We start from the raw sequence: 22,334 nt of genomic DNA, 5'->3' as shown, positions 1-22,334 counted from the left end.
GTGCAGGCTGGCATTCAACAAGACATAGGTTCAGCGGGCCGAGAAGAGAGCTCTGAAGAAATCTAGCAGTACAGGCAACAATGACACCATTGCAGGCCCAAGTAAACGCACCAGGGGACGTACTTCTAGCACTGAGAAACCAGCACAGGAAGCACTCTGTTTTTTCTGTTGCAAGTCAGCTGGCACTGATGGTTTACATGAGGCAGCAACATTTCAGCTAGACAACCGAGTTCGGACATGTGCAGGGCTCTTAGAGGACACAGAACTGCTGGCTCGACTTAGTGCAGGAGATATGATTGCACTTGAATCCAAATATCACAATAAATGCTTGGTGGGCCTCTACAACCGTGCCAGAAAACACAAAAAGAAATGCGGGGGACCGACGAGGAAAAAGTGATATCAGGAATTGCTTTTACTTAAGTTGTCATGTACATTGAGGAAGCTCGCTTTGATGACAGCACTGCACCAGTCTTCAAGCTGGCTGATCTGGCTCATCTGTACAGGTTGAGGATGGAGCAACTTGGCATTAAGCTCAATGCTAGAGTGAACACTACAAGATTTAAGGAAAGACTCTTGGCTCAGATCCCAGACCTGCAAGCTCAGACCCAGGGGCGGAATGTCCTTCTTGCATTCTCTGATGACATTGGTGCAGCCCTGACCAAGGCATGTGAATGGGACAGTGACAGTGATGCCGTGCACCTAGGCCATGCTGTGCACATTGTGCGTCGCTACATGTTTGATGAGCAGAAACCCTTCACTGGGCTCCAAGAAGGCTGCCAAAGAGACTCTGTGCCGAACCTACTGCTGGCGCTGGTAAACATGGTCCTTGAAGGTCCAAGCATCAGAGACCAGAGTGAATATCCAGTGACATCAGCAGCCCTAACCATCGCACAACTGCTGAAGTTTAACAGTGTCAAGCACAGGCGGCTTGGAAGACCCACAACATCTGCCAACATCAGACACAGCACTGCTCAGGAAACACCTGTACCAATGTATATAGGTCTGATGGTCCATGTCCAAAACAGGAAGAGGGAACTTGTGGCTAGCATTCGGAACTGGCAAGAGCTTTCGCTACCTGGCAGCCCACCAAATAGCTTCCTGCCTCGGACCAGAGATGTCATGTGCCCTTCCAATGTTCCATGCTTTGACAGGCTGTGACACTGTATCCAGCTTTACTGGACATGGAAAGAAGGCAGCATGGTCAACATGGAAGTCACTGCTGGAACTGACAGATGCACTATTGATGCTGGCAAATGGACCAAACAAGATCCCAGATGATGCAATGAACATTATTGAGAGGTTTGTCATACTTCTTTTTGACAGAACCAGCACCTGCACCAAGGTGGACCATGCAAGAAGGAAGCTCTTTCCTCGGAAAAACTTGGCGCAGCAAATCCCGCCTACCCAAGCTGCTCTGGTGGAGCACGTCAAGAGAGCAGTCTACCAGGGTGGTCACATCTGGGGGAAGACACCGCTACCAGACCCTGTGCTGCCATCACCAACTGACTGGGGGTGGGTGAAGACAGAAGGATTGTATGAGCCCCACTGGACGACCTTGCCACAAGCATCAAAATCTGCCACGAGCTGATCTCTTGTGGCTGCAAGAGTGGTTGCAGAAAGCGCTGCAGGTGCAAGAAGGCTTTGCTTCAGTGCACAGGCCTCTGCTTCTGTGAGGGAGAATGTTCCAGCTGACTCTAAGATCTCTTGTTTACTTCAGTACATTCACTGAACATTGTTACATGGTCTATGTTAATATGAAACTGTACTCGCTACTACTAGGGTTTAATCCAGTTATCACTATAGCATGTAGAGACAATCTCAATCTCACCATTTTGTTGCATTTTCTTTCATTTATTATTGCCTTACATTGTAATAAAACATATTTTTCACTTTAGCTTGTATGTCAATAATATTTGTGGTGCTGAAAACATGGAAACAGCAGCTTGGGGGTGGCCAAAGTGTGCCAGTAACCGCTGGCGGCCATTTTGAAAAATGGCTGCCATGGTCATCAGAATGCCAATCTGCAATGGCCCAACATCCAGATTTCTTATAAATTTATTAAGCTATATATGTACCAAATTTGGTGCTTTTATCACAAAATGAACAATAGGTTAGCTATGCCGCCCCACTATAAGCAAATAAATTATGTTATTACACAGATCAAATGATAACTATAGACTTATTGAAAGCCTTACTGTCAGTGTCATATATAATTCCAAGCCACATCATCTGGTGTGGAAATCCATATGACTTCAGTTCCTCTAGGACAAAGCGGTTCTCATCCTCAGTTTTAATGGTCATCAGGTCAGAGGCATTTGCTGAAAGACAATTAAGAGAAATGCAGATCTGCAAATACAGACATTTATGAAAACAAGCATGAAAGCTCTTAGTAGTTTTGTTTTCAGTTAAAGGAGAATTGTACCAATAATCAATTTAGTATGTTGTCACTTCTTATTGTAGCATGAATGTAACAGTATATACATATATTTACAGACTGCATTATTCAAGCTAGAATTAACAAATAAATTTTTCTGAGCAACTTATCCCCACAAAGCATATCTTTCTCACAGAAACATGCATTGCAGTCTGGGAAAAATAAGCATTGGGCAGAATAATGAATCCCTCTCTATCTTGTGTATAATGTAATTACTGATGTCATCTCAATGTAAATTTCTTACAATTACATTGTACTAGCTATCTGAATCTGTTGTAGAGAAGGTAAATATATGACACATTTCTGCGTTTCAATTTCCACCTCTTTTATGAGAATAGTACTTATTAACACATTTCTTTTTTAAATCAGGAAGTTTATTATATGATATGTATTCACCATTTATGCCACCCTTTAAACGAAAGTTTGCAAATTCATAATCCACACACATGCTTCTAAGGTCTTCTGAGAAAAAGTGCCTTTGTTTGAACATATATTTAGTTGTGGACCACAAATCTGAATTAATTTTATACCATGACACTGCTTTAATTGCAAGTATTCAAATGGTATGAAGTGGAGGAGGGCTTGGCTTAGCATTAGCTCTGGTGTGAATTAGACAGCCTGCCCTTGTAATGAGCTAGATCCTATTGCAGATTTTCAGTGAAGGCCAGATATAGTGAGCCTATATAACATTTTCCCTACTAACACCTGCCCTTCACAAAAATGACTATTAAAAACACTACATTTTTAAATCCAAGTCTGTCCATTAGAGGGAGACCTCGTAACACAGTTTAGGAAAAGATAACAGACTCCACGAATGCAGAGCCTCAAGGCTTTCAAGATGCATGATTTGCAAAAAGTAGATATGCTCTGTTTAAACTGGCTTGTGTACAGTCGATCAAACTGTTGGCTCTACCTTTGTTTTTGCAGTGCTCTCTCGCATCCTCCATGCCCAGCCTCTGTACGATGGGCTCAAAGCTGTAACAGCTGCTTTCAAACTTCACCCACGTTTGCGGACACAGCACCTCATGTGAGAACGCAAAGCTCTCTGTATAAAAGCAACAGAGAAAGAAAAATGGAATCATTTTTAATGCCTCGGTAAACCATTAAAATGTGTATTACCATAGTATCCAAACATGACTTCACACAAATTAAGATTATTTTACCCATGAGGTACTGGGAAAACAGTTATCATGATTAAATGGGGCGACATAGCTCAGGAGGTAAGACCGATTGTCTGGCAGTCGGAGGGTTGCCGGTTCAAACCCCGCCCTGGGCGTGTCGAAGTGTCCTTGAGCAAGACACCTAACCCCTAACCCCTAACTGCTCTGGTGAATGAGAGGCATCAATTGTAAAGCGCTTTGGATAAAAGCGCTATATAAATGCAGTCCATTTACCATTAAAGAGCTGTGTGGAGTATAGCTCTGGTTTCAAGCACAATAATTGCAAAAGCAATCCCAGTGAAGAGTACAAAAGGAGGAAAAAGCCATTAATTTAGCCTTAGTGTTATTTTGCTATTTTGGCAACCACAAGTACAACCTAAAGTGCAGCAATGCAGAGCATGCGTTTAAATTGTTACATTTCTGATAAGGGTAGATTATGCACCCTAGTGGTACAGTAATTTTACAACAACCAATCTTAGGTATTCATCTGAAGAGTACCCCTGGTGGTAAAAAGAGGAACTGGTATTTCTCTTGGGGTTAAAGCACCGTTTGGCCTGTGAAATGTGCACCGAGTGGCGCTGCGGCAGCGCCGGACTCACGGCGGGGAGGGGGGACGTGACACACGGCGCCCTGCAGCGGCCTCTCGCAGTCGGCCCTCCTCCACCCGCCGCGCGGGTCCATGTACACGCAGTCCCCTGCGTCGTCGCCGTCGTCCCCGGAGTCCCAGTGCGTGAACACCGCGTCGCTGCCGTCGGACCACTGGTAGTTTATCCCGTCCTGTGGGGACGGACGGCTCAGTCACGGGTCGAGCTCGACGGGCACAGAGGAGCACGCATCACAGCAAGCAGTTACACTACAGGAATGGCAGACTACCAGCAAAATGTACACGGTAAAACGATGAGTGTTAAATCAACTCTTACGGGGTACACACTGGACTCATATGTACTCTGTTAGAGTTGAATTAACACTGGCCCTTTTAATGTGTGGCCTTTGGTTTACCTCATGCCAGAGGACAGCCTGTCTCAAAACTACCAGCGGAGTAATCACCATTCTGTCAACGCGGAGTGTTTCGTTTGTTTGTGAGGGTTAGAATCCCTGGGTTCGAATATGAATCATTTGATACAGCTCGGGTAATAGGCCAGGATAAAACAGGTGCGAGATAATCACACATCTGGCAGGAGGTCCATGGCAAATCGATGGACCTTCATTTTAGTGAGGCAAGATGATGGACCGATTTCTTTACAATGGCAGTAACGTAAGGGGCGATGCTCTTCATTTCACTGTTGAATTAACACAATCTATATTGTAGAAGAAGCCACAGGGGCACAGACAATTTTGTGCTAGGCACAGAATGGATATTGGCGCCGTGTCCCAGTCTATGTAAATTTTTTTACACTCCAAATAGCAGTCCATTAGTATGGGAGGACGTACGCGGGAGCATGCACACCCACTGAAAGGCACATAGCCAGCTGCTGCTCCTTTTAATTCCCGTTAACCACGCCCTGGAGAAACCGGCACACCCATCATAGGTAGACAGCAGATGCCTGACCGGCCAGGTAAGTCAATATTGAGCAGTTAGGTTGGGGGGAGGGGGGGGGGCGATACACTGCGTGACACTACGGCTAATTACATGTCACCCTGTGCGACTCCCTGCCCACAGGATTTCATTTGAACTGTGCGGCTGTTTCACCGGACTAAGAGCAAGTGCCTCAGCTGGATGAGCCAATCAGGAGCCTGAATGTGAGATGATTTTTTTTTTTTTGGTGCAATTTGCATGGCCAATCACACCACAGTCATCATTCTGCTTAAGGAAAGGGAGACGAGAAAAAAGTAACCAAAAACCCAAGGAAAGCCTTGAGAAGAAACAGACTCTCTGTCCTTGGGATAGCTTTGAGTAAAGTGGGAAGGAAGACACACAAAGCTGTTGAAAACAATATGAAAGATACCGACAAGAGAGGAAAGACAGAATGTTTTTGCAAACAAGAGGTACAAACAGGCAAATGTTCCTCCCATGCAATACATCTCAGTTCACACACAGGCAAGCGCTCAGTGTCTCCTCAGTTAACATAAACTCTGGACTCCGACTAAGTTTCCTATCTGAAGTTGCAGTGCAGAGTACGTTCAGGGTAAACTAGACACAAACAGGGGATTCATGCTACAGTGAAGTGTGACCTCAGCATGCTGTTAAGACTAAAAAAAAACATGGTGAAGCTTTTTACTTGGATAAATGTACGCGGAATACATACGTCTTGACTATACAGTCCAATCCAGTGGGGGAATGCCAATCTATTCACAAGGACAGTTAGGAATGCTTGGTGGAAGTGGTCTGTAACGCTCACTAGCTCAGTCTCATTCTCTAAGCACCTATTCAGCGCCTCGTACCAGCTCATGTTGCCATGGACAACCCTGTAGCTGCGGTTCTTGTACTCAATAGTATCAGGGAGAGGATGGAAATAGGATTGGGATGGGGGTTTAGATGGGTCTGTGGCGAAAGAGAGAGAGAGAAAGAAAGGGAGAGAGAGAGAGACATAATTTAGAAGGAGAGACACAAATCAGACGATCACAGAATCATGGCAGCACATACAGATGCTCCACTCAAAGGTCTTGAAGGGCCACCGAGTCCAGCTTTTTATTTCCTTGACCCCGAATCAGTTTATGAGCATTAATATTTCATTGGACCCAATCAACCCGTTGATTTGAAAAAAGCTTACAGAGCTGTGGATAGGCTACCACTGTCCTAGAGTACCCCAGAGGTTTAAAAGGGTTACATTCCATTTGAGCAGAGCTTGATTGTAAATTATCATTAACGAACATTAGTTTGAGTCAAATGAACCCATTTTAAGCTTTTAGAAAAAGAGGAATGACATTTTTGAGAGATGTATTTCATAACCAGTGACTAAACCAGTGTAAATTTGGTTCTTGTTTTGTGTTACTATTTCATCATCTGTATTTGAGAATGTCAGATCAAGGCAATAAATATCAATAATCTACTGCATGAAAAACTTTTTCATGTTTCATTTTAATTTCTTATATAAACATGATTTGTGCCCCCTACTAGAAATCACATCTTTACAAAAATTAATGACCCTTTTAAATGTGATCTAATAGAGGTAAACCATCTATTATACGTATATATTGTTTATATTGTTTGGAATTTAGATTAAAAATTATAGATTTTTGCATAAATTTTATTCCTGTATTGCTTTAAAATCCCAATCATGTCCTGGGTATATCTGACCCAGGCTAACAGCTTCACAGGTGCTAATAAGTCAACAGAACCAGGGTTAACAACCGAAGTCTGAATATTGTGAATAGTCAGAGTCTGAAAGGAGTAGCTCCACAACATGGCCACCTGTGTTATAGAAACACAGTAAAAATGAAACCAATTATGCAGCCAGGGGTTAGGCAGAAAGAGTAAAACATCTGTGGCACTCCTGGGCCAGGGTTGACCACCCCCTACCCCCCCAGACAATTTAAAGAGACTCCAGTTACAAGTACGCATTTGGATAATAAACTCTAGGCTTCCCAGAGTGGCTGAAAGCCTGAAATACTATAACCTGCTGGACCAGTGGCTCTGCAAGACCCAAGTCGAACATAATTCAGAACAGGAATTAACAGGTGATTCATAAAGCGATTGGATGTCAACTTTCCTTGGGAGCGCGAATGTCGCGGCGAGAAACGTGCGGAGCCGCGAATGAGTCCTGTGCAGTCAGAGGTCCTACCTTGCGCTTTCTGACACACAAACCCGTACCCCCTCTCCGCGCACTTCTCGTCATACCATTTCCCCGTCAGGTGGATGTTGTGATTGCTGGACAGAAGAGTGCAGAGCGGTTCGTCGATGTCAGCCCGCCCGTCGTAATCCTATCAGACAAGGCAATGTGGAGGTTAGCCTCACGCCTGCAAGACCGCAACTGGTTTTTTTGACTTTTTTTTTTGTTTGAGGTTTTAAAAAAAAAAAAAGGTTTTAATTGTGGCTTTTTCACAATTAAAGATAATTTAGGGTAAAACAGTAATACAAACCTTCACTTTAACAAGAATTCTCACACATTTGTTTTCTGGCCTGCACTCATACATTACATTGCAGACATTTAGCAGACCCTCTTATCAGGAGCGACTTACACAACTTTTTACTGAATCCATTTTTACAGCTGGATATATACTGAAGCAAAGAAGGTTAAGTACTTGCTCAAGGGTACAACGGCAGTGTCCCACCTAAGAATCAAACATGTGACCTTACCCATTATACTACACTGCTGCCCGGACAATGTGATACACTCTTGGACAATGTGAAAGAATTATCAGGAGTGGTGGTAGAGCTGCCGATGTATCCATTCTGCCATTTGGGTCACATACCCTGCACTCGGGTCTTATACTAAACATGTTTAACTTACAGAGACAGAACTCTCAGGTTCTATGGGGGACCAGTTAGTGTAAACGAGTGGTTTCCCGTTGACCCAGTTCATTGTGTCTTCATCCCGGAGTCCGATCCAAACGCTCGGTGACCCGCTAGCCAGCAGCATTGTGATGTACGCTAGAAACAGGAATAACACAGGCACGCATGAAAAAGAAATACATAAAACGCATTATATTTAGAATACGTCTCTGTCTCCGATTCATCTGTGACTCTCTGCTGGCACTACCAGGATTTGAATCTTAAAATCATGCACACAGTTGTGATGTAGAGGAGGTATAGTCCTGAGTATTACACGACTGAAAATCACAAAACTCTTACATATTGTTTTGGCAGAACAATAACGTAATGCTTGATCACAATTTTGAGTTTATCTGGTTGACATAATTTGTCTGCCTGATGTGGTTTGATAAGAATGATGTGATAAAAAATCACCGAAAGTCATTCACACTCAGAATTTAAACTAAGGCCTCTGTGGTTTCCAAAAAGAAGTTGTAACATTCAGACAATGGCGCAACCAGATTACTGATTAAGCACTTTTCCAGGGGGTTAACTCTGTAAACCAGTAATTTCCCAGGTTAACCTGACACACCCCACCGTAGAGTACCTTGCTCAATCTCATTTTCTATGGCCACCAGCGAGCCCTGAAAGGAGGAGCAGATCGCCTGAGCGTCTTTCCAGCTCTTCCCATCATCCGGGCTCTTCGGAAAGTGCAGGAGAAGACACTGCCATCAAATCACAAGACACAACACGATAAACAAAGCGTAACACAAACAGAATACAAAATCTGCTTTTAAAAAATGAAAGGATCTCCCTGAACATAAAAATGTATATTTGTAAGTGGTTGTGTGTTCAGCTAGTATATATTAGAAGCATGTAATAGCTTCACATAAGCATATATTATCATCTTGACATATTTATGTCTCAGGACTTATAGAGACTGCACCTTCTCACAAAAATACACTAGAGGGCACTGCACACAACAGAGTCTATAGATTTGTGCTGTAACAGTCAATCCTCCTCTGTGAAAAAGGTTAATTATAGAAAAGAATTTCCAAGGACCATTTCATACAGTCGAAAATAAATAAATATGTATGTCTGAACACATGTGGCCGTGAGAGTTGAATTTCACCACTGTTTCTTTAAAATGAAGGTAAAATAAGCTGAACCGTAATGTCACCTTGTGTCCAAAATACAGCCACTTCTCCGGGCAGCCACCGATAAGGTGAGGCTCCCTGGGAATCTCCGAGACGGACACGGTCCTGCGCTTGCACACGTAGCCCCGCCACTCAGTGCACTGACCCGCCGACCACGCCCCTGTGATTCACGTGGGACAAAGCCATATCCACCCGGACAACGGTGACATGTAGTCCAAGAATTCACATAAATGACCAAGCAATTTTAGAGCACTGTGACTCTGAGTGTGTGTTCATTTGGGTGTGTGTGCATGCGTGTGTGTGCAAGTGTGCAAGCCTGGCCTAGTGTTTGTGTTGGCAGTATTAATGTTTTTTCTGTATGTGTTTGTACATGTGCACAAATTAACATGGGTGTGTCTGTGTACTTATAGCTGTTAGTCTTATTGCTGTGTGTCCATGTGTGCAAGTGTTTGTTAGCGTGTGCATGTGTGTCTACCCTATTGTGTTTTGGGGGATGTATGTGTGTTTACGCATGTTCCACCTACAAGTACTTGGAGGTGGAAGAATGTGTACGTGCACTACCTGTGCCTACCTGTGTGTCTGTGTGCATGTGTGTGTGCGAGTCTATATTTGTGTGTATGTGTGTGTGTGTGTATTCACCTGACGGAGGGGACATGTAGACACAGGCACTGTTTGTCACTGGGGACTGATGGGAACTCCCTCGCGCCCAATTCTGGTAATCCAACGGGGACTCGTCTGTCCACCTGCCCGTCACAGTGAACAACACCTTCACTGCTAACGTCCACAAAAACAACACAATCCAGCACCTGCACCCAACACACCCTCCACCAAACAAACACTGATCTGGCTGGAGTCCAGGTTGGCACGTTGACACCGGCCTTGAGAGAGTTATCCGAACCAGATTTTCAGACAAATAAAAAAATAAAATGAAATACCGAGCTGGAAAAGATGCTCCCCATATGAGCGGGCTGGGCTATGTGCCAGGGGGAAAGGAGGAATCAAAAAGATGAGTGGGGGGGGGGGGGGGGTGAGTGTAAAAAAGAACAATACTCTGCATGATGCAATATGATGTGAGAACAAATGTACCTGTACTCTTTACTGACCGGGTCCAAAGACAGCCCAATCCACCACTCAGAACCTTGAGACAGCTGGTGAGGAGAGCAAAATGGCATGAACACTTTAATACAGGGCTGCCCAACCCTGTTCCAGGAGATGTACTGCCCTCTAAGTTTTCATTTCAACCCTAATTTGGCACACCTGATTCTACCAATTAGCAGCTCAATGAAATCTCTAGCTGTCGATTTCAGGTGTGAAAACCTACAGGATGTTAGACCTCCAGGAACGGGGTTGGGCTGCCCTGCTTTAACACATCACTGCCTGTCTCTCACGAAGCAGCAGTGAACCAAATGCATTTAAATGTCATCCCAACCGAACAGCCCGTTTTTAAAAAACACATTGCCGCCAAGAAACGGGGGCACCAGTCAGACGGATAAACAGCTGTCGATCTCTTTAACGTCACGACATTTCTGTTCTGCAGACGCCCGCATAACAGACGTAACAGGTCGCTGCAGTGCAGCACCAAAGCGCACATGGCAGTTAATGCTTCTGTTCCCCCAGTCACGTCCCAGCATCCCTATCCCAATACTGGGCTCAGGATTCCCCCCGCGGCGGCACCGTCACTGAACCTTCTCCATCCGCCCTTTGATGAACTTGAGCTCCTCGGCCGAATGGACGGACGCCAGGTCTGCCCCCAGCATCTTGCAGGCGAAGGAGACGGCCTCCCACTGAAAGGGCTGCTTTCCGATGTAATACTCGGCCCCTCTGCGGAACACCCAAGGGTCCTCGTCTGTGGGGAGAACGCGTCGCATAACGCAAGTCCACATCTTAAACAAAAAAATGTTTGCGCTCAGCAGACAGAAATATTGTAAATAACAAAGACGCTCAGATAAGAAATATTAGCAAGCCTCACTGTCATCGGCAAACCACGCTGAAACAATGACCTTTTTTTGGGGTGGGGGGGGGGGGGGGGGGGGTGGGGGTTGTGGTTTGTTCTCATTGTGCTATGCTTCCTGATCACTGCTATAATGTCTGGTGAGTCATTAGGGGATGCTTTTCCGGTAAATTCCTGCCTGATTTAAGCCCACCCTACCCTGGTCAGGACAAAACAGGCTAAGTCATCCAATGACTTGGGAAATCCAGGCTTGAAGTGGCCAACTGACCGAGCCCCTCAGGGGAAAACCAGCACAAAACTATCTGATTCATCAATGTGTCATAAATTACACTTCTTCCTGGTCACAGAAAGGTAAAACTGGTTAAATTGTATATATTCTTGACTATTACCTCCTTAAGCCACTAAATTGGAGATTTGTCCATCTTTTCCACAATGATTTAAACCAGGGCACCCTTCTAACTTTTTTTTCTGTCTGGGTAGCACGTACACATTTTCTCTCTTATTTGTGACAGAATTTATTTATCTTTTTTTCTGCTGAGCAACAAATAAGTGAGTAAAATTTGCCCAAGCTAACAGTGGGGTATGTACTACCACCCCCCCACCCCACCCCCGCCTTTTTAATAATCAGGTTTTATGAATGCAGTTGACCATGTTGACCACGGTTCATAGTATTCAGACTCGGACTTTTAATCATCCATCAAACTCTTGTGACACAGCTCAGATGGAACACAAACCATAAATGCGCTGGCACTCCTGGACCAGGGTTGCCTGGGTCTAATAGTCTAAAAGACTCAGATCTCACCTTCACCGGTCACATCAAAGCAATCACCAAAACAGCCTTCTATCATCTTAGAAATATAGCCAGAATCAAGGGTTTGGTGTCCCAAAAAAACCAAGAGAAGCTCATTCATGCTTTTATTTCCAGTAGGGTGGACTACTGTAATGGTCTCTTCACTGGACTTCCCAAAAAGACCATTAAACAGCTACAGCTCATTCAGAATGCGGCTCCTAGAGTTTTATTCAGGACGAAAGGAACAGAGCACATTACTCCAGTTCTAAAATCTTTACACTAGCTTCCAGTTAGTTGCAGAATAGATTGTAAAGTACTGCTACTAGTCTATAAACCACTGAATAGTTTAGGCCCAGAATTCATATCTGATATGTTTAAAGAGTATAAACCGAGTAGAGACCCATGGACTCAGGTCAGCTAGTAGAGCCCAGAGTCCAAACTAAACATGGTGAAGCAGCATTTAGCTGTTATGCTGCATTAAACTGGAACAAATTGCCAGAAGAACTTAGATGTGCCCCAAATGTAGCAATTTTTAAATCCAGGTTAAAAACGTTTCTCTTTTCATGTGCCTATGATTGAACTCTATTGATTGAACTTGCACTCTATGCTTACTGCACTTTAATTGTGGAAGTAGACCTCTAGTCATTCCCTAGTCACTATGTTTTTTTTTTTCTAATTTATGTACTTTGTACTTTCTTTGTTCCTTTTGCTTTTATTTATGTAAAGCACACTGAGTTGCCTCTGTGTATGAAGTGTCCTGTAGAAATACATTTTGATTGATTGATTGATTGGGTATAGGAAACACATTCAGTCAAATGGGAGAGATATGCTTCGAATGCATTTCCATCATTTCACTGGCCAGTGATGTTCCCTACCAAGAAACACAGAGACACTTCCAAGAATCATTGACACAGTAAGTAGTGCTTCACTTACGCTCAATGTACCAATATGGCCTCTGCAACTCCACACCTATGATATAGACAGATTTATCGTTAATAATTAAAATAAATAATGCAATACACAGTAGTACAGTATATGCTAAAATGGTTTGGATTCACAGCCCTTCCACAGACAAATTAATACATTTACATTTATGATATTACAGACCACATTCTGGTTGCTCAGGGTCCAAGTTAAACTATGCAGTCACTCCCTACACTTGGAACTGTACTTCCCTCTAGGGTTTTCAAAACACTTGTCCCTGGTTACGGTTATACACTTTGTTGTACGCCGCTCTGGATAAGAGCGTCTGCCAAATGCCTGTAATGTAATGTAATGTAAAGTAATGTAATGCTCTTCAAAACTTATAAATAGCTTTTTTTCAAATCTAATTACTGAAGAAAAAGATTGCAGACAATTAACTGTTTGATGGAGCTTCAACCTAAAATGAGGACAGACAGACAGCCATAATAAAATATTATACCCTTGGGGCAACTGCCACTGTCAATGGGTCACGCTGAACGGCCACGAAAAGCAATTGGCAGAGTGTTCTAAAACACAAGCCCTGCGCTGTACCTTTGAGTGTTTTACAGATCCACTCGTGTTTGGCATTGCAGGGCTGAGGGATCACGGCGTTGTTTGGGAAACTGTACGCAGCGCAGTTGTGCATGTCGTCTTCGTTGTTTTTGTCTTCTATGAATGACATGACAACCTGAAAAACAAAATATTACAATACAATTCATTAAGCGAGTAGCTGATGAATAGCTTTGCACCACTCCTATTTAAATTTCCATGTTTTGCATTCCATTTGATGATGGTGTGTTTCATGGGGTGTGGACCAAAAGATCAGATTAGGGCAGCAGTGTAGTATAATGGGTAAGGAACTGGGCTTGTAAACGAAAGGTTGCAGGTTCGATTCCCGGTTAGGACACTGCCGTTGTACCCTTGAGCAAGGTACTTACTGTAACCTGCATTGCTTCAGTATATATCCAGTTGTATAAATGGACGCAATCTAAACGCTATGTGAAAATTGTTGTGTAAGTTGTTCTGGATAAGAGAGTCTGCTAAACGCCTGTAATGTAATCAGAGGTTCAAACCATGAGTGAGACTCAATATACCTGTCCTCAATTATTCCAGTAAAACTGAGCTGTAAATCTTTAATCCATAATCATTAAAACTTGCTGTGGATAAAGGGCCATTACTTTTCTCCGTGGTAAGAAAGGGCACTGAGATTAATGGTGGTGCGTTGGTACTTACAGGTGTACGATCAGACCACTCCCAAGCACCTTCGGACTGTGGGTTCCTCTTGTTGAATCCTATCCAGAACATGCGGTTCTCTGTCCTTTACAGGCAAAGCAGAGTTAGGGACATAGTGAAGGACATAACAGTGTGAGAGACACAGAGGTACAGTCAGAAACAGCGGTCAGAGACACAGCCATAGGGAAAACCAGCAGAGTCAGACACAAATTCGCAGAAGCAAGCAGCAGTCAGTCACAATGAAAAAACAGCAGTCAGAATCACAGACATAGATTGAAAGTGATGAACAGAACCAAGCGAGGAAAGTGATTCAAGACATGCACAATCACAGCGGAGTGAGATATCAAAGTCACATCAGTAGCACAGTTAACGACTCGCAGTCATATAAGAGCAAGACACACAGTTATAGCAGAATGACTATAGTAAATATTATCAGCCAGAGCCAGAATAGTTTAGTAATTCTCAGATGCAATGCATTAATGCAAAGAAAAAATAAAAATCCAGCTGACCAATCAAACATTGTCTCTAGTATCCATTTGACAAAGGCTTCATCCTCGAAATGGTAGAAACTGGCGAGGTTTGCCCCAAGGGCCTGGCAAAACAAGTCCGCTTCCTCCCATGAGCGCTTCATTAGGACCTTCTCATTGTGAAACACCTAGACCAGAGGGTTTACAACATATCTCACTGACCGAGCACCACAAGCAGTAGGTCCTTACAGCTCAGCTTGCAGTAAAGCCCAAATAGGCTCCGTCGCCTCACCGCCTCACCTTGTAGCACTCGTACAGATCGGGGTTGCTCTCCCACCCGGGTGGACAGGGTGTCGCCTTATCAATGTCGGTGGAGGGTGTCTGAACTTCCTGGTAACTGCTGATGCTCTGCTTGCACACTGAGAAGGCCTTATGGGATTTGCAGTCCTTTACTTCCCAGCGGCCCAGTGCTTGGCCGCCACTCATTGCTACACACCCGGCACTGCTGACTGTGGATAGAGGAAGAGAAATGCAAACATACCGTAACACAATTCAAGTGACATGTAAAACCAAAAGATCTAAATAGCATGGGCATACCTAAAAATAACTATATCGAAAACATTTCACTGGTTTATGTACAGTACTACACAGGGAAAAAAACAACTCTGATAGAAGACTTTAAACTCTAAAACAGTAAACTGAGGCCCTGCTAGACTATTAGAGATGATTTAACACAGAATTTTGCTGTGTAAACTTCCACACTGTACAGAGCACCAGCACCCTATGAGGAGCTTACAAATGTTTAAGAGTCCAAATTAATTCCTTCTGCTACAACAAAAGAAAGAAAAAGACTTCATTGTTAAATATTTTAAAAAGTGCAAAAAGTACACCACGAGATGAAGGACTGAATGTGTGTGGGTGAGAAGACCACCATGGAGAGCGGGTGTGACAGACAGCTCAGTGGGATACTAAATGTGAAATCCACTCCTATGCACAGAAAGAGATTAAACACAACACATTGATAACCAGCTAAAGCCGAGACAGGAATGATGAGACGAGGCCTCCCTGTCACTCCAGACATGGCCAAACGAAGCCAGAAATGCAGCGCGGTTTTTAACAGCCAATATGAATTGTTCACGGCTGTAAAATGAGTGATAAATCCCAAATATGGCAGGACTTTTCACACTGAACAAACACGTAGTGGCCAATGTATGGGAAGACACAACATGCTCAGTACAGAAGCCATGAGGCCTGGCAGGCAGAATGTTATGTTAAACTAAATATCACAATAGAACGGTCTTTGCAAACCGTTTAATTGCATTTAATTACAGCTGACTCAAAGAAAACACAATACAAAAGTGAACAAAATTTTTTGAAATACAAAAGGATATCAATGCGCTCCTAGCTTTCTTCAAGCACATCCCAAATATTCAATATTTGCTGTATTTAATACACGCACATCTTGTTTCATTAAATATAAACATCTCTACATTCTTACATCACACTAAAATAATTCTCGACAGCTTCTCTCTGTAAAAACAAAAATGTGCTGCAATAAGATCCAATTGCTCTAAAAAAAAGGCTTCTGCCAAATTCTTTAGACTAGGCTGATACTTTAAAAGGGACGTAGAGTTCTGTATCTAAGTGCGGTTTCACAGTTTTCCCAGGAGATGAAAGAGGCTGATGGAGAGTGTCTTTGCGAATTCCTGTGTGAACCAACACCCACACCAGGGGCAGGAGCAGGAACGATTACCAGCCTCCTCAAGCAACAATTACACACAATCAGAAAACATGCTTGTGAATAAGTCGGGCGGTGCTTAATGATGCATTTTGACAAGACTGGTTAGATTTTGTGTCTGCTTGTCTGGTAATTTGATGTTTTCAATGGTATGTGTGGTTTCTCTGAACAAAAATGTCTTGCAAAACAACTTTATTTCCATGTCACTATCAGCTTCTTTTTAAAAAAAAAACTGATTCCTAAACCCTGGAGAACGGAGTTTGGGCAGATGTTTAGTCTTGCACTAGAATCTGACCAAGAACCAACCAGGACAGTCTAGTAGGACTTCTGAAAATACAAAGCATGAATACTATAACTGCAAAACTTAGCAATGGTTACTTTCAGTGAAATCAGTGGACATTTCACATCTGAGTGTTCTTTCATTTTGTGGATTAGTATGGAAATAGCATCTTTTTTTATGTGGGTGGGGTCTCCCGTAAGCTCCTCCGGGTTTTTGACCTCTCAAGCACAACTTCTGTTTCTTTTTTCTTTTTTATTTATTTTATATATTCTGTCAGAAAATACATAAATAAATAAACAGTACATCTCACCAACTCAGGTTGTGGCTATGAGTATTAAGCTGACGGTATACTCAGTAAGAAGAAAGAACTTCAGGATTGAGAACCACCAGCGAACACGTCCACGAACACCATTGTCGGTATACTCAGTGAGAACACCGCACCGTTTAATGTCACTCCACGCCACTGGGGGGCACAGAATAATTACGAGGCAGCTATTAACCAGGGCTGGAATCTCACCCAGACCTGGAAGTATAAAGAAAAGGGCTATGCGAGATCACAACACAGAACAAAAAGTTTAAAGTGTTTAAAGTGGCTTTAGTTTATCTAGCTATGCAAAAAAAGAAAAAAAGCGAAGGAGATGGTACGTTCGTCCTCTAAAACAGAGTAGGACGGAGAATGACGAGGGGGTCCACTTCTCTTATTTCCGAATGTGTGCTAGGCATTTTGATGACTTGCTGAAACGAGTAGCACCATTCATCAAACATGCGGGAACTCACAGAAATCCCATCTCCACAGAAGAGAGATTGGCGTTGACTCTCCGTACATTAGCATGTGAAGTCTGCCCTCTGAACTCTCAACCGTGACGTAACCAACCATGTGATATTTGGACCAATAGCTGAGAGGGGGAGGTCGGAGAACAAGAAAGACATTTTCTAAAAGTTCTCCCTGGGGGCCGTTGCACACTGCACCGTGATAACACACAACACAGCATGTTTTTGTTCTTCAGTTGTTCTCATTGCTCAAAAAATTCTACTTCTTACTAAGTATACCGCCTACTTTACAGCCCTTGCTGTCTTCTGGCCAGCTGTCTAACATGCTTTAAAGAACAGTTTCATCTAAACCGCCCCACTGTCTTTCTACTCTTTCCACTCTGAAAATCTCTCACAGTAGGTCTCTGCAAAAATGTGAGATTAAGCTAACAGTGTTCCCTCACCTTCTGATACTTTAACTCTGACTCCCGCATACTGTTGTCACCAGGCACAAAACTGCTGAGCAGTGGATCGCCACAAGAGTATTAGTTTGCATGTTAAATGAGGCTGAAAGCAGGATATTTGCCAGCCTACATGGTAAACACCCCAGGACTACTGAAATGCATAATTAATATCTTTATCAATCTACGCGCAAGACATGGAAAGTTTCAGACATAACCTTTCTTTCCTTCCAAATCACAAGTTAAAGGGAATTCAAACAGACTAAATTTGTTCTATATTGGAAAGTTGTGATTGCTTTTCATGAAGAGATATAAGCACAAAGAATCACTGTGAAGAAGCCCCCCTGTTAAAAATTGTATTAATAAATGGCCAGTATTTGGCACATGCAGGAAGTGATAAGACAATGACATAAGCACTTTGCCAGTGTGTGCTTTCACAATGTGCTTTATACTCAACGTGGACTATTAAATAAAAATCAGTGTCACTTTTTTCATCATATATGCAACAGTGAATGAACTCACACAGTATAATATCTGGTGTTAATTCAACTCTGACAGACTTTATATGGGTGCTACAGGGATCGCAAGTACTCTATCAGAGTGTCTCGCAGAGTTAACACTAAGCATGTGGTGTAAAATAATGCATAACAAAAGTTGAAACAAAACACATTTGTAGGAAGGACAAGAGTGTGGTAAGCAGAATGCATGGCTAAGCTTAGGGGCAACAATTAAGTCCCAAATCATCCTTTAAAGGCCGTAAATATAGAGGATATACAGGCACTTCCTCAAATGAATACTCATGCCATAAGCAACATATATAGTCCATAAACCAGAGCTGTGCAACCCTGTTCCTGGAGATCTAGCATCCAGTAGGTTTTTACTCCAGCTCTAACAAAGCACACCTCATTCACCAGCTAGAAATCATGGAGAGCTGCTAATTAGTAGACTCAGGTGTGCCAAATTATGGTTGAAATGAAAACCTACAGGATGGTAGATCTCCAGGAACAGGGTTAGACAGCCCTGCACTTAAAGAACTTCCTGAAGTCAATGATTTGTATGCAGACCTGGATTTGACATGACCGGATGCATCTGTTCTGTATTACAGATAAGGGTTTTTGTAAATGTGCTTGTGAATGTACTGCAGGATGTAAGTGACTATGATCTACAATTTATGCACATTCAGCCAATCCCCTTAACGGAGTAAGACAGTATTATAGTGGACTTGAACTATGAAAGATCAATGAGGCCTAGAAGTTCAATGAGCATGTATTCATTTAATATATCTGTTCAACAAACACATGGGGAATAAATACCTTCATATAAAAGACAGATTTGCAATCATATTCATGTGGGTAAAGTGCAGATTCTCAGCTTTTATTAATGGTATTTTTATACCTTTTGGTTTCACCATTAAGAATTACTACCAAAGAAACTACAGCACTTTTAACAAATGGTTTCACAGGTATTTCTTATAGGTCTGGTGAGTTAATTGCTTCCTTAATGCAGATACAAGGCAGCTAGTCTTGATTCTAGGCTTTTCATTGACTTTAGGGTCTGTTATTGGTGCTTGTTAACATGAGGACCAGAGATGTGCCAATAAAGGAAAAAGAAGCCATTAAGTGGCTGAGGAAAAGAAAAACAGTCTGAAACATAGACTAAACCTTAGGCTTGCCAAAATCAACAGTTTGGAACATCTTTAAGAAGAAATTAAGCACTGGTGGTGAGCTCGGTAATTGCAATGGCTTGGTAGGCCAAGGAAGACTACAGTTGATGACCGAAGAATTCTCACCATAATGAAGAAAAACCCCCAAACACCTGGCCAACAGATCAGAAACACTCTCCAGGGAGCAGGCGTGGTTGTGCCAGTGACTAATGTTAGCCAAAGACTTCAAAACTAGACCTACAGAGGCTAAACTGGAAGATGCAAAGCACTAGTTAGCCGCAAAAAAAACCAGATGGCCAGGTCACACTTTGCTAAAAGGTCTTATGGACTGAATTAGTTGTATCAGAGTGATGGCAAGAGCAAAGTGTGGAGGCCAAAAGGAGCTGTCCAAAATCCAAAGCACTACACTCATCTGTGAAGCATGGTGGTGGGGGTGTTATTATTTGGGCATATATGGCTGCCACAGGTACTGGATCACTTGTCTTCATTGATGATTAGGGCCACCAGTTTGTCTCCCTTGTTTTCTCACATGGTACTTCAGTCCTCCAGCTAGAGCATCTTTGTCAAGCCCTTTCTCAAAGAATTATCCCAGTTGCACCACTTCAGTAATCAAAGTTGATAAAGTACAGTTGAGGCCAAAAGTTAACATACACCAGGTCACAGGGTAGAGACAAACTGATGACCTTATTCATGAAATAACTGCTGATGGTAACAGTGTACATGAGCATCTTATCTGCTCAAGTTCAAGCAAATGGCAACAAACTCATTGGACAGAACTTCATCCTACAACAAGACAATGATCCCAAACATACCGCTAAAAATTAGTTTTTCAAAACCAAAAATGGGAAAACTCTTGACTAGCCAAATCACCCAATCTGAATCCAATTGAACATGTATTTCATATGCTGAAAAGAAAACTTAAGGCAACTAGCTACTGACACAAGCAGGAACTAAAGATGGCTGCTGTACAGGCCTGGCAGGGCATCACCATAGAAGAAACTCAGCACATGGTGATGTCTATGGGTCACAGACTTCATGCAGTCATTGCATGCACAAGATATAAAACAAAGAACAAAACATGACTACTTTAATTTACATAACATTAATATGTCCCAAACATTATGGTGCTCTGAAATCGGGGCTTATGTATAAAAAATGCTGTACTTTCTACATGGTGAAACCAAAATGTGTGAATACCCTTTAATAAAATCCAAGAAACAGTACTTTAACCACATTTGAATTGTTTGATTACAAATCTAAAATTGCGAAGTACAGAGCCAAATCAAGAAAAAATATGCCTTTGTCCCTAACATTACGGAGGGCACTCACAAAGGTACATTTCTTCATACCTCAAAACAACTATTTTTGAAGCCTAACTGAAGTTCTGTTTTATGTTTTCTCTCACCTGTAAGCTTTCAACTTAAAATGAATTATTTTTTGTTATTTTGACAACTACAAGAATGCCATATTATTGAAATAAGGCATATGTAATAAAGCATGTGTTCTGAATTGCATAAATTCATGTTCAGGCAGTAAGGCACTGGATCTCTTTGACTGTAGTGATTCAGCTGTCTTGCATGAATCCCCTGCTGGGACATGCTCAGGAATTAAAGCATGTAAATTTAGCAGCGGTTGGAATCATCTCATGAAACTACCATCTCACCTCCTGCCAACAGGCAAGATACCTCTGTCTCTTGATTGATGATAGAAACGTACTCCAAAAGACGAGTTGTACCAATTCCCCTTCAAGTCGATACCCCTCTTCAGGTGCTATTCAGGTATGCTTTAACCCAGGGGTGTTAAATTATGTCCTTAGGACACAAACATTCAAATTTGGGGCAGGGCCATTGTTGCTAATGTGTGTCATAGCAGCCTCCTTGTATACTATCTGGTGGAAATTCCAGCTACCAGTCTAAGAAGGAATCCAGCTGGAACCAGCTTCTGATCCGACTGGATGCCATCTGGAATTTGGTGATGGTCTGTTGTCTGTACCAAGCTGGCCCACCAGCTGGACATGGTCTTGCCAGCACGGTTGCTATCTCAACCATCTTGTTGCCAGCTTGACCATCTCCAAACCAGCTTCAAACCAACTGTACCACCCTTTAAAGATTAATTACACTCTAGATCACTTTTCTTTTTCTTTTTTTTTGCTGCAAGCGTGTTTGTATGCCTACTTTATAATGAAACCTTTTATACAATGCTGTTATTTCAACATTTCTGAAATAATAGCATTGGTAATAATTACTGGTAATTGAAAGCAGTGGGAAGCAATGGAGTTTTAGAACACTGACATCAAAATTTTCTGAAAAAAAAAAAAACATTACAAAAAGCCTATTCTTCAAAGGGTTGAAACCAGGCTCAGGCTCAACCAACTGCAATTTCCAACAGGGCTTTGTGACATCACAGATCACATGATTTTAAAACAAAGGCAAATCTGTGCCTTTGCTCTACAAACCTGGCTGATGTCGGTTCCAGTTGGTGTATAGAAGTGGCTGGGTAGTTCCATTGAGTGCCAGCCAGCTGTACTCCCCAGGTCTCTCCCAGCCCTGCAAGGCGATCCAGTAGTACTGGCCCACATGACTACTGACTGCATTTATCAGACTGTTTATGAAGGCCTGTTCAAATCTGAAATATGAAAATATGAAATATAACTGGTCATGAATGGCAACAGACTGTATCACATTGAAATTGATGAGTCAAAACATCACACAAGCAATGCAATAAAAAACTTATTATAATGTTGCACACACAACTTTCATTCCATTTCTACATTTTGACAGTATCGAAGGAATAAACATGTAAACATAAAGCACACTCATTATAATTTCATTAGAAGAGGATGTGTGTTATGATCGGTATAACAACAGAATTGTTCT

The 22,334-nt window shown here is 42.5% G+C and overlaps 1 protein-coding gene across 1 annotated transcript in view; it reads right to left on the bottom strand.

Annotated features, from left to right (window-relative positions):
- The window catches only part of pla2r1 (phospholipase A2 receptor 1), a 44,250-nt gene that overhangs the window by 5,500 nt on the left and 16,416 nt on the right, over positions 1-22,334 (bottom strand). Inside the window, exons 11-27 of the mRNA XM_035411189.1 lie at positions 21,914-22,083; positions 14,867-15,075; positions 14,609-14,754; positions 14,100-14,184; positions 13,419-13,554; positions 12,837-12,872; positions 10,848-11,008; positions 10,249-10,310; positions 9,802-9,905; positions 9,186-9,322; positions 8,613-8,730; positions 7,986-8,125; positions 7,317-7,455; positions 5,841-6,076; positions 4,194-4,371; positions 3,348-3,479; positions 2,196-2,318 (exon numbers count right to left, since the gene is read on the bottom strand). Coding sequence (XP_035267080.1) covers positions 2,196-2,318; positions 3,348-3,479; positions 4,194-4,371; positions 5,841-6,076; positions 7,317-7,455; positions 7,986-8,125; positions 8,613-8,730; positions 9,186-9,322; positions 9,802-9,905; positions 10,249-10,310; positions 10,848-11,008; positions 12,837-12,872; positions 13,419-13,554; positions 14,100-14,184; positions 14,609-14,754; positions 14,867-15,075; positions 21,914-22,083 — 2,312 coding nt within the window. The remainder of the gene's footprint in view (positions 1-2,195; positions 2,319-3,347; positions 3,480-4,193; positions 4,372-5,840; positions 6,077-7,316; positions 7,456-7,985; positions 8,126-8,612; positions 8,731-9,185; positions 9,323-9,801; positions 9,906-10,248; positions 10,311-10,847; positions 11,009-12,836; positions 12,873-13,418; positions 13,555-14,099; positions 14,185-14,608; positions 14,755-14,866; positions 15,076-21,913; positions 22,084-22,334) is intronic.

The sequence above is a fragment of the Anguilla anguilla genome, chromosome 3 (genome assembly GCF_013347855.1).
Source record: "Anguilla anguilla isolate fAngAng1 chromosome 3, fAngAng1.pri, whole genome shotgun sequence".
Taxonomy (NCBI): Eukaryota; Metazoa; Chordata; class Actinopteri; order Anguilliformes; family Anguillidae; genus Anguilla; species Anguilla anguilla.
This window is presented reverse-complemented; position numbering and strand designations above follow the sequence as displayed.